Source organism: Capricornis sumatraensis, chromosome 1 (assembly GCF_032405125.1).
Source record: "Capricornis sumatraensis isolate serow.1 chromosome 1, serow.2, whole genome shotgun sequence".
Classification (NCBI taxonomy): domain Eukaryota; kingdom Metazoa; phylum Chordata; class Mammalia; order Artiodactyla; family Bovidae; genus Capricornis; species Capricornis sumatraensis.
Genome location: NC_091069.1, coordinates 11,836,722 through 11,849,697, shown reverse-complemented (window position 1 = coordinate 11,849,697; position 12,976 = coordinate 11,836,722). Strand labels below are relative to the sequence as shown.

The window sequence follows — 12,976 nt, the reverse complement described above, 5'->3', positions numbered from 1 at the left end:
AGTGTCAACAAATACTGTCTAAAGTAACAGAAGAACTAAAAATAAGTTAATAGAGGCTGTTTCTGAAGAAGTGCAGTGTAGGGTAGAGAATTATTACTCTTCATCATGAGCTCTTACAAACGATTTGATTTGTTATCACACACATTAAGAGCTCTGACTAAAATAATTTTTAAATTTTGACAAACATTCTGTTGGTGAAGCTGTAAGGCAACAAAGCACTATCATATGTGGGAATATGAAATGGCTCAATCTGTGTGGAGGAGAATTTGACACTTTTTACTAAAGTTTTATTATACTACTTTATAATTTTTTTAATATTTATTTATTTGGTCTTAGGTGCAGAATGTGGGATCTTTTTAGTTGCAGCATGTGAACTCTTAGTTTGTGGCATGTGGGATCTGGTTTCTTGATCAAGGATCAAACCCAGGCCCCCTGCACTGGTAGCAAAGAGTCTCAGCTACTGGACCACCAGAGAAGTCCTTTTAATAATTTCACTAAAGTAACATTCCATATAAACTTACTCCTTGACCCAGCAATACCACTTCTAAAAATCTATCCCAATGATATAATGGTAGGAATACAAAAAGGGACATACACAAGACTCTTCACATAGCATCATTTATAATAGCACTGGGAGCAACCTAAGGGGCATCAGCGTGAGACTGGTTGAAAAACCCATGACCACCTATCCCCTGGAGTACTGTGCTGTCCCTACAGAGAAATGAGAATGACCTCTATATACTATTAAATGTTAATTCTTTACAGGGAGTAAATTGAGAAAAGTAAAGTAGAAAAAAGTGTACATAGAATACTATAATTTGTCTGAGAATTGTTGAGGGGAGGGAATATGTTGATGTATTTACCTTTTTTCTAACAAAATTTAAAAAAAATTTTTTTTAAACTAGCAACCTACAGAGGGAAGAAACAGGGTGATGTGTGAAGGATAGACATTAGACTTTCCTGAATATACCTTTTTTGCAGATTTGGCTCTGCAACCATGGAAGTATTTTATGTAATTATAAAACAAAACTATTTTTAAAAAGCAATCACACAAGATTGAAAGAAAAAAAAAAACTATGAATTGAGTTGGTGATACAACCACTGAAAAAGAAATCATTTCTAGTGGTTTCACAACAGTAAACTGACTCTACAATCCTAGTCCACATATACTCTAAGGACAAAAAGGATCGCCAAATTGAAAAAAACACACGTCTTCAGTACATACTGTTGGTAATGCTGGTATTGCTGTTGAGTTTTATGGATATGGTGGGATAAAGCAAAAAGAATACTTCTGTTGGCATCATTGGAAATCAGAACTTTTGACATGAGTGAAAAAAGATTCAGATGTAAGAATAATGAGGCTAAATTAAAATGTGATAGTCTTGAATTGTAAACATCAATATGAACATGTGATATAGTTTACCTTAAAAATACACACACACACACACACACACACACACACACACACACACAACTTCCTAGTTTCGATCCCTGGAGGAGCCTAGAAATAATGACTGACCTAGTAGCCAAAAAAAAAAAAGTTCTAAAACCTAGACTGAAATCTCTACCACCACCTCCCACCAAAAAGAAGCAAGACTCCTTAGAGAAATAGCAGAAAACAGGTCTGGAGCAGGAAACATATAAGATGAACCTGAAACATCTAGGTCATCACACCGAAAGGCAAGGGATTCTTTCAAAAGGACTCTAGACATTAACCTGAAGAAGCTTCCACTAGACAAAAATAGGGCAAATTAACATCCATGAGGATAACTACAGTAAAGCAAAATATAGCAAACAGGTTTAAATCTATTAATATGTGTTTAAAGTGATACTCAGAAAAAAATCAGTCACCCTGGGAAAATGCTAGAAAACAGTTTGAAAAATGAATAAAATGAATCAAATATCATGCCTTTCCCATATGAACTGCACCTCAGGGTGACCAAATAGTTGATATGCAGAAGATTTTCTTTACAGAAGTATTCTAGTTAATATCAAGAAGAAATGATGGAAGTAAAATTATTTTATAGCCTCTAACAAATTAATGGATGAAAAAAGAGATAACCAGACATAATCTGCTTCAAAATAATCAAGGACTAGAAGGCAGAGAAGAGTTATGGTCAGTTATCTATAAATGGAACTAAGAAAGCCATAAATTAATAAGTGCTGAAACTGAGTGATGTGTATTTGGGGACTCATTACACTATTCTCTCTGCTTTCATAATGTTTAAATTTTTCCAAAATAAAAAAAGATAAATAATTTTAAGTATTCAGAAAAAAGGAATGAAGCTGCATTTTAAAAGAGTAGAACTGAACAGTGATACCATCCAAACAGATGAATATAAATGGAGTAAATCTTTTCTAAAACTGAATAAAATTTTCAACTACTGGTGAGAGAGGAGGCACAAAATATTCTTAAATGTTATTATAATTTTAATTATTTGCATGCTCATCTTGTCTCTGAGTAGACTTAAAAGTTTTTCTCCCAACAAGTAAGAGGACTGGCACTTTGCATATACCAGGATCACAAACCTTCAAATAAATTCAGTAAAATATACAACACATCATCCTAACACACTCATAAAGAAAAAACAAATACTTAGTCTCTAAAAAAAAAAAGCTATAAAAAGGAACACCTGCTTTCTTTTGAGAATTTTTTTTTTTTTAACTTCAGATTGCTCAGACAAGTATGTCCCATTCACTCCAAACAATACTAATGAGAGATGCCATCAGGTGGCTCAGTGATAAAGAATCTGCCTGCCAATGCAGGAGACTCGGATTCGATCCCTCAGTCGAGAAGATGCCCTGGAGAAGGAAATGGCAACCCACTGCAGTTTTCTTACCTGGGAAATCCCATGGACAGTGTTGTCTAGCGGGCTACAACCCATGGGGTCACAAGAAACAGATACAACTTAGCGATTACACAACAACACTTACTGAACAGCTAACTAAACAGCTATTTTTCTGCTGAAAAGTGTTAGCTGTCCAGTTGTGTTTGACTCATTGTAACCCCAGGGAGACTGTAGCCTACCAGGCTCTGTCCATGGAATTCTCCAGGCAAGAATACTGGAGTGGGCAGCTAATCCTCCGAACAACTCTAACGGCAGATTTATTAGCTTCCTTTCATAAATTAAAAAAACTGAGGCTCAGAAACTTAGAACTCAGATGGGGATTGTGAGTGCTTGTGGGAACTCAAACCTGAGGGTCTCCGAGGCCCACACCACCCTCACTCCTATCACACCCTGGAGTATAGTAACTATTTGCTTGGAGTGAAACAGTATCTTTACCAAGATTGATTTCCTTCCTCCTATTTATTCATATAGCCTAGGCAAGATCAATGCAACATCCCTGAAACCTTTCCTGTGGCTAAAGTAAATTCAAAAGTTTATTTTTTCTCTCTTCCTAAAACCTAAGGGGGACAGATTTCCCCTCAGAAACTCAGGCAAGCCCACTTGAAGTCTCACTCATCTAAACCGAGCACTCGGATTCACTCTGGCACCCTTAAAGATTTCTCTCTTTCTCACCACAGACTAAAATGCCTTCTCCCAATTATAACTTTTCACTTTTCCTCAGAAAAGCAAACATATTATATAACCAATCCTCACCTTTCAAACACTCATTTATAACTTTGCTAACCTTAGCAAGTCATCTTTGATTCTTCTCTCGCTTCTTGCATGTAATTTGTCATCAAGTCTTGTCAATTCTACCTAAAATCTCTGTCAAAATTGTCCTTTTTCTTTCAAAAACCAAAACCTCACTTCAGGCCTTGATCTTCTGCCATATAAACTAAACACAGTTCTATAAAACAGTGGTCTCCAAATTTTTTCCATGCATTCCTTCCTATGGGTAAAAAAACCTTGAGCAAACATCTATGTATTTTTATTTATAAATTATAAGAATGCCTTACTATACAAATCTATAGTACATTATTAGAAAACACAGAAATTTTGAAAGTTATGAAAGTCAAAGAAAGTGAAAGTGAAAGTCACTCAGTCGTGTCCGACTCTTTGCGACCCCATGGACTGTACAGCGGAATTCTCCAGGCCAAAATACTGGACTGGGTAGCCTTTCCCCTCTCCAGGGGATCTTCCCAACCCAGGGATCAAACCCAGGTCTCCCACATTGCAAGTATATTCTTTACCAGCTAAGCCACAAGGGAAGCCCAAGAATACAGGAGTGCATAGCCTATGCACTCTCCAGCAGATCTTCTGGACCAAGGAACTGAACCCGGCTCTCCTGCGTTGCAGGTGTATTCTTTACCAACTGAGCTACCAGAGAAGCCCTTTGAAAGCTGATATAGAAACAAACAGAGATTCTAACATATTCTCTTCACACCACAGTGGATCATGCTTTACAACCCTGAGATATCACTGTTCTAAACTACTGCTGCCAAATTAATCCTCCTAAAAACCCAAATCTGATCATATTACATTCCCAACTCAATCCTTCAATAGCATCAGGTTGCAGTGGCACAAACCTGCTTTTTCAAATTTATCGCCTATAATCTTTACGCACATATTCTGCATTTCAGCTGCACCTATAATCTCCCTATGTCTTTCAAAAACACAATTCATCTGGAATGTCCTTATGCTTAATGTATACAACAGTATCTCTAGGAGAAAAATACATTCTAAATACCATAACCAAATTACAAGTGAACTTTGGGGATATAACCTATCTTTTATACAGGAACATGTATGTTTTCTTACTTCATTTGGTTCCTTTTCAAGTCCAAAATACTTGGAAAGAATGGATATGGATTCCAATTAAAGTAGGGCCAACTTTTTGTTTCCTTTGGTTTATTTTTCTTCATTGTTTATCTTTCCATTTCTCAACAAAATCCTTTTAACCGAAAAGGATATTTCAAATCCAGAGATTAGTTCCCGCTAGAGCCAGGTAAAAGACTAAACTTTGCAACTCACAATAAGAATTCCAGCTGGAGAAGTATTGTATGACATGCCTTCATGACTGAGCAACTGAACTGAACAAGAAATGAAACAGATGAACTTACAAAACAGAAAGACACTCACAGACTTAGAGAACAAACTTATGGTTGCCAGTGAGAGGAACAGAGGAAAGGGATAGTTAGGGAGTTTGGGATGTACATGTACACTCTGCTATATTTAAAATGAATAACCAACAAGGACCTACTGTATAGCACAGGGAACTCTGCTCAAAGTTACACGGCAGCCTGGATGGGAGGGGAGTTTGGGGGAGAATGGATACATGTGTATGTATGGGTGAGTCCCTTCACTGTTCCCCGGAAACTATCACAACATTGTTAGTTGGCTGTACCCCAAAACAAAATAAAAAGTTAAAAAAAAAAAGTTTAAAACCCTTTTGTGGGGTTTTTGGCCACAAAAGGAATTTCAGTTGGGACCTTACACACAAATTTAACAGCCTAGAAAAAAAGCTTTTTTTTTCCCTACAGCAATACTTGGCCTGTTTTAACCTTCCTGTCTGCTGTGCAAACCCCTCCAAGTTGATGGCAATGGCTCAGACTAAAATTATAGAGTTGCAGCAAAACATGTTCCAGAAATGTCATGAAAATTCAAGGGACTACCTCTGGGTGCTAATAATGGAAAACTCGGTCTCTAGCAAGACTTTTTAAAGTTTTGTGTTTTTTTTTAATGTGGAACATTTTTTTAAAGTCCTTATTGCACCTGTTACAATCCTGCTTCTATTTCATGTTTGGGGTTTTGGGCTACAAGACATGTGGAAAAGCTCCCCAACCAGGAATCGAACATGTATCCCCTGCACTTGAAGGCAAAGTCTTAACCACTGGACCACCAGGGAAGTCCCTCTAGCAAGACTTTTGTTCCACCACCCCAAGTCTTTGTACTCTCTCCTATGGAGACTGAGAGTGGAGCACTGTGGTGGGCAGAGGAAAGAGAAGAGGTATTAGAGGGCCCTGGAGAGGAAGTCACATTTCAACTCCTACTCCTATCCCACAGAAGGAAGATATGTCAGCTGTGCTACACAAAGAAGTCAGTCTGTGGTGCATTTGGGTAATGGAATCCTTTAACAGGCTGTCCAAATAAAACCCAGAGCAGAGCAATCTTAAAAAGCTAAGGCTGCTTCTCTGTATCAGAAAACAATGATGGGCTTATCCCCACTTTCCAGTCATATAACTTCCCCTGTTCTTCCTCCAGAAATCCTTCCTCCCTTCTCCAAATCTCACTTTTCTTTCGGTTCCAGTTTCACCCTCTTCTGAGAAACCTATTTTGATCTACTCTGATCTTTCGTTTTCTATACAATTCTTGAGGGCCAAATCATAACCACAATGAGACATTACTTTACACAAAGTGGTACAACTGCTTTGGAAAACAGTTTAACAGTTCCATAAAAAGTGTTACCATATGATCTAGCAATTCCACTCCCAGGTATATACCCAAGAGAAACGAAAACATATGTCCACACAAAATGTTCCCAGCAACATTATTCATAACGGTGAAAAAGTGGAAACAACCCAAATACCTAACAACTGATGAATGGGTGAATAAAATGTGCTTTATCCATACAATGAAATATTATTCAACAATAAAAAGTAATGAAATATTCATATATAATATGGATAAACATGGGAACATTAAACATTTATGTTTAATGAAAGACAAAGAATTATATATGATTCCATTTATAAGGTAATGCATAAAACTGACAAATCCATAGCAACTATAAGTAGATAAGTAATTGTCTAGGGCTAGTCAAGGCTATGGTTTTCCCAGTGGTCATGTATGGATGTGAGAGTTGGACTGTGAAGAAAGCTGAGCACCGAAAAATTGATGCTTTTGAACTGTGGTGTTGGAGAAGACTCTTGAGAGTCCCTTGAACTGCAAGGAGATCCAACCAGTCCGTTCTCAAGGAGATCAGCCCTGGGATTTCTTTGGAAGGAATGATGCTAAAGCTGAAACTCCAGTACTTTGGCCACCTCATGCGAAGAGTTGACTCATTGGAAAAGACTTTGATGCTGGGAGGGATTGGGGGAAGGAGGAAAAGGGGACGACAGAGGATGAGATGGCTGGATGGTATCACAGAATCGATGGACGTGAGTTTGAGTGAACTCCAGGAGTTGGTGATGGACAGGGAGGCCTGGCGTATGCGATTCATGGGGTCACAAAGAGTCGGACACGACTGAGCGACTGAACTGAACTGAAGAGGGTTTGGGGGGAATGGGAAGTGACCGCTAATGTATATGGAGTTTCTTTCTGGAGTGATGAAAATGTTCTGGAATTGGATAGTGGTATTTGTAAGTATACTGAAAACCATTTAACTATACACTATAAGAGTAAGCTTTATAGTATGTGAACTATATCTTAGTAAAGTTGTTTGCAGATTACTGCAACCTGCAGGTAGGCCCTGCTTAGGGCCCCAGTCTCACCCCAGCTTCCCTGCCACCAGTCACTACATAAACCCACTATCAGCTCCTGATAGTGCCTAAGGTTTTCTTGCCTCAAGGTGGGTATATGCTCTACTCTGCCCGGAATGAAGTCTTGTGAGTCTCTTTACATGACTAATGACTTATCCTTTAAGTCTCAACTGAAATGTCATCTCCACAGTAAGCTCTCCCTCACTGTGCTTCAGTTATTTCAGTCGTGTCCAACTCTTTGCAACCCTATGGAATGTAGCAAGCCAGGCTCCTCTGTCCATGGGATTCTCCAGGCAAGAATACTGGAGTGGGTCACCATTTCCTCCTCCAGGGTATCTTCCTGACTGGGAATTGAACCCATGGCTCCTGCATCTCCTACACGTAGGCAGATTATTTACCTCTGAGGCACTGGAGAAACCCCTCTCTCTCACTCAGTTCAGTTGCTCTGAAATGCTTATGTCTGATTCTTTGCGACCCCAGGAACTGCAGCACACCAGGCTTCCCTGTTCATCACCAACTCTCGGAGTTTGCTACCAGGCACATGACATAGTACTTCCACCAATTATGATAGTAACGATGAATATAATAAGTGTGTGACACTATTCTTAGTGAGATAGTAAGTAAATGAATGAATGAATGAATTTCTTGGTTACCAAGCTCAAAAAGGTCATGGTCTGACAGGGACAGAAGACAGGTATACAGGCTAACGTAGAATAAACACCACCACAAAGCCAAATCGGCTGTCCTGTTCTGTCCCTATGCCTTCAAATCTTTGAGTATGCTTTTCTCCAAGCCCATAAATGTCACGCCTCTTCAAACTCACTCAGAGTACTTCCTTCGATTACTTACAATCCACTTCCTGACCTTGGTGCCTGGAAACAATTTCTAGGATGTCACCACAAACAATATTAAAACTGCCACAGTTTCCTGCTGTGTGTCTACATTATCAGTTAAATTGCTTTGTATTAACCACATTCCAGTCCACTGGGATCATTCAAACACTAAATAAGATTTAAAGATACCTGTCGAAGGTTGCCAGTTACCGTTGCTCCTTTTATCTCTCTAGACAAATAAATATCTGCTCAAGTTTAAGGTTAGGAGCTTCTCAGAATGCTACCTGTACACCGGTAACCTTTCCTTTCACCCAAGTAGATATCTGAGGCAAATCAAGCTTCCTTTACTAAAATAAGGATGAACTATAAACATTCTTCAGAAAAAATACGAAATTGCTGCCTAGACCAGGGCAATTCAACTTAAAAACTTATAAACAGCCTTCCTCCTCAAGAGTTCAAATTGCAAACTGATACTTTTTAACTCTGTACATTCATCTCGGAGCCTTTAGCTAGGATCACAATTCAGATCCCAACATATTTCATAAATGCATTCCATGACCTCTTCCTAAACAAAGTGATGTATTAGGTACTGGGTCTGACACAAGGAACCCAAAGACAAGTAAGAAAGTCCCTGCTCTCAACGAAGTTTATGTTGGGCTTAGTATAGGAGACACACAAAGAACTAAATTTAGTGCTATGACAGTGATAAATATGGACGGGGGTTTCATAGGAACAGATGAAGGACAGCTGGCCTAGGTGGGGAAAAGGGTGCACAGATGAAGGACACCTGGCCTAGGCTGAGGAGAGGCAGGTGCAGAGAAGTGGCATCAGGGCTGGCATCTAATATAAGGTCTGCTGCTACTGATAAGTCGTTTCAGTCGTGTCCGACTTTGTGCGACCCCATAGACTGCAGCCCACCAGGCTCCCCTGTCCCTGGGATTCTCCAGGCAAGAACACTGGAGTGGGTTGCCATTTCCTTCTCCAATGTATGAAAGTGAAAAGTGAAAGTGAAGTCACTGAGTCGTGTCCAACTCTCAGTGACCCCATGGACTGCAGCTTACCAGGCTCCTCCGTCCATGGGATTCTCCAGGCAAGAGTACTGGAGTGGGGTGCCATTGCCCTCTCCAAATCTAAGGCCTGCTGCTGCTGTCACTTCAGTCGTGTCCGACTCTGTGCGACCCCATAGACGGCAGCCCACCAGGCTCCCCCGTCCCTGAGATTCTCCAGGCAAGAACACTGGAGTGGGTTGCCATTTCCTTCTCCAATGCATCAAAGTGAAAAGTGAAAGTGAAGTCGCTCAGTCATGCCCGACTCTTAGCGACCACATGGACTGCAGCCCACCAGGCTGCTCTTTCCATGGGATTTTCCAGGCAAGAGTACTGGAGTGCGGTGCCATTGCCTTCTCCTAATCTAAGGGCTACAATCACCAATTCTCTCATTTAAAAAATGGCTAATAGTACCTACATCATCGGGTAGTTGTGAGGATTTGATGAAATGTTCACACAGAGCATTACTACCATACCTGACACAGAGATTACCCTCAACCACCTTAACTTAAAAGGAAAGTTTGATAGCACTAAACCTCAACACCTGTGCCGAGCAACTCACCTGCTTTACTAATCATATAACAGACATCAGCTTCATAATTACACACAGTATTGTTTTCAATCAACTTTCTTATCTTAATGAGAGACTGCTGAGTCCTGTTCTGCATGTTCACAGTCTAATTCCTAGATCTTCAAAACCTTCTTCTCCATCACCTGAAACACACAGTTCTCTGCCATTTCTGGAATAAAATAAAGCAGTTTTCTCAGTCCTTTGATAGAAAAAGTATAAAAGAAACTAACAATTACCCAGTTTTTAATATGGGTCCAGCAGTCATGTTGATACTGTATTTATTGCTCATTATGACCCTGCAATATACAGCCTTCCTCATTTTACCCTCAGGGTAACTGAGAGAGAAACATGTTATCTGTACAAAGTTTCATAGTCAGCAAACAAAAGTGGAATCTAAATCCAAATCTGATTCCATATTTTTAGCCTGACTGGACCAGCCACACAGTATCAGAGATGAGAAAAAAGCACAGGCAGCCTGCTTGGAGGGGCCGCAAGCTCTCTTCCTCCACCCCTAAGATTGTCCTACACAACGCAGCCCGCACACTAAGACTTCACCTCAGTCAGGTAAATATCTTGAGCTCAGTCTGTTATTTCCTGTCTGGATGGAACTGATGGTCAATAATAATCAAAGCCTGTTTCCTCCAAAAATTAGAGAGGCACCTAAGAAAACCATTTCCTCACCACTTGTCCGTCTCGTTCCTTCCTGTAGGCAGAAGCTTCCTAATTGACAGTCACCATAAATCACAACTACTTTTCATAATTTCTCTCTTCATATTCTCTTTCAGCCACCTCACAGGTGAAACTAACGTATTTCCCATGTCTAAGTTTTTACCACCAAGCAATCTAGTTTCAAGATCAAAAAGGCTATTCTTTATATTAATTTCACACCTAATAGAATTTCACGCATAAATTCTCTTGCCCAAGCACTCAGATAAACAGAGATGGGTTCCACAAAACACTGTGGAGAAATGTTTTTGTCAACCTGCAACGTTTAAGAGCAAGACAGAGATCTGATGCCCAGTCATCTGAACTTCCACTTGGATTTTCATGCTGAGTCTGACACTGACATGCCTCATATCTGGCAAGTTTCTGAACTACTCTGTAACAAGAAGGGCAAGCATCCTCACAAGGATACCCTGCAACTGTAAGGTGGCTTTTGTAAAATGTTTCTAAGTGCCATTGAAATCCAAGTTTACAACTCTTGCTTGGAAGCAGGAGCTAAACTTGGAGTGCCTCTTTAATCCCAATGCTTCACTACTTCTTTTTACCTCCCAAGCTCCTTAAGCCTATTTGGAGCATGCTTCTTCCCCCCGCCCCCCTCATTTCCACAAAAATCAAGAATTAACAGTGTACTCATCCAACTCTTCCATTTTCATTATCATAATAAGCAAACTTTTCTAGTCTCAGGGCTGCTGCAGCCTGTTAGATGCATCTGGTGAATGGAAACCTAAGCGAGTCAGGGGACTACCAGGCTGGCCAAAGGTCACACTGCATGGACACCAACTGAACAAGACATGCAATACTTGAATAATTACTAGATTTCGCCCATAAGGCCCTTCCCCTTTCAAACTTCCCTAGCATAATTCTCAAAATGCTGAGGTAAACACATTCTTCAGACTTTCTTCTAAGCAGGTTTAAACTATCCTTTGAAAGCTGTTTTAAGGAAAAGCCTGCACTGTTAACTTTGTTTTTAAGTGCCCTTAAACAATTCTATTACTCATAGAGAAAAAGTGAACATTTGTTAGTGATTAGAGATAAGGCATCTCGTGTTCTGGAACTGAGGAAGGGAGAGGCCGAGAAGACCTGGCTGGGAGCGGAGATACAGTCAGAAGCAACACACCCAAGAGAGACTGCATAAAAGTTGCACTTTCCAAAGTCAACTTCTATGTCTAGAAAGAAGGCAACAATGTTTCAATGGGTTCTGAAGTTAGATGTATCAACATTTTCCCCAGAAAACTAACCCCTCACCAGGGACACCAGATGAATGAATGAGTGAGAGAATTTGCCAGATTGGATTACAAAACCTTTCCAATAATTATCAAGATCAGGTGCTCGGTTACAGCACAGGGATATCTTCCCTCACAGCCTCTGGCCTTGCTGTGAGGAGACTTGCATAGATAGGAAAGGGAGACAGGAGAAGAGAGAAAAGGGCCTTCTTCCTCCCCTGGTCATCCAGACCTTAAGTCCTTGAGTGGCCCCTCCCTCTGAAAACCTCTCACGACTTTTATGACCCCCCCCCCCTCCCCGCACCATAGGCCTTAAGCAGCCAAGCTGCCACCTCAGGACTGCCCAACTCTCAGGGGCGCTCCAAACACCCATTTGAGGAGTTGCTTCTGGAGATTTCTCGCCCTCCCCCCAACAGTTGTGCGACCATTTTCAGAGGCTCTCTGTAACCCCGGGAAGGAGGCCACCTTATAATCAGCTGTTCCCGCCCTCAGGTGAGGAGGGGACACCTGACCACTGGCGCCCTTACACCCCGTGCGCACCCCGCCCCCGCGCCTCCCTGGATCGTCATGGCAACAGTCCCCCTCCCCGCATGACGCCAGCACGCGGGGCGCCCCTGGGGTCCCGGCAACAAGTCCCCCCGCGCGGCCCGAGGCCTGCAGCCCTTGCCCGGCCTCGCCGCCCCTCGCCCGGCCCGGCTCCGCCCAGGCCGACCACACTCACTTGATCCTGGAGCCCATGGTCCCCCGGCCTCCTCATGGGCCCGCGGGCCCCGCTCGGCGCTGCGCTGCGCTGCCCGCCCGCCTGCGGCCGACCGGCCTCCCTCCGGCGCTCTCCCCGCCCCTTCCTCCCTTCCCTCAGGCTGAGCCCGCCCGCTCGAGTCTCTCTCCCCCGCCGCAGCCGCCGCCGCCGCCGCCTCCCGGGGTTAATGTACTCGCTTCAGCCGGGCGAACGCCATGGTCGCCGGCGCGCGTGCCCGGCGCGCGCCTCCCTCTCCGCTTCTCACACCGCCGCCCCCTCCCGCCCGCGCCGCCGCCGCCGCCGCCGCCGCCGCCGCAGTCCGCGGGGGCTGCCGGGAACTGTAGTCGGCTCATGGGAGGCGGGGCGAGTGAGGGCGGAGGGGTTGGAGGGGAACCGCGCATCAGCAGGTTGGACTCCAGGAGCTCGGTGCATGTTGCCTTCCGGGTGATGCCCCGTAAAGACCTTCCCTCCCACT

The 12,976-nt window shown here is 42.4% G+C and overlaps 1 protein-coding gene across 1 annotated transcript in view; it reads right to left on the bottom strand.

Moving 5' to 3' along the window:
- Positions 1–12,500, bottom strand: part of DENND1A (DENN domain containing 1A) — a 539,355-nt gene extending 526,855 nt beyond the window's left edge. Inside the window, exon 1 of the mRNA XM_068966275.1 lies at positions 12,484–12,500. Within this exon, the coding sequence (XP_068822376.1) occupies positions 12,484–12,500 (17 nt within the window). The remainder of the gene's footprint in view (positions 1–12,483) is intronic.
- Between the last annotated feature and the right edge of the window lie 476 nt (positions 12,501–12,976).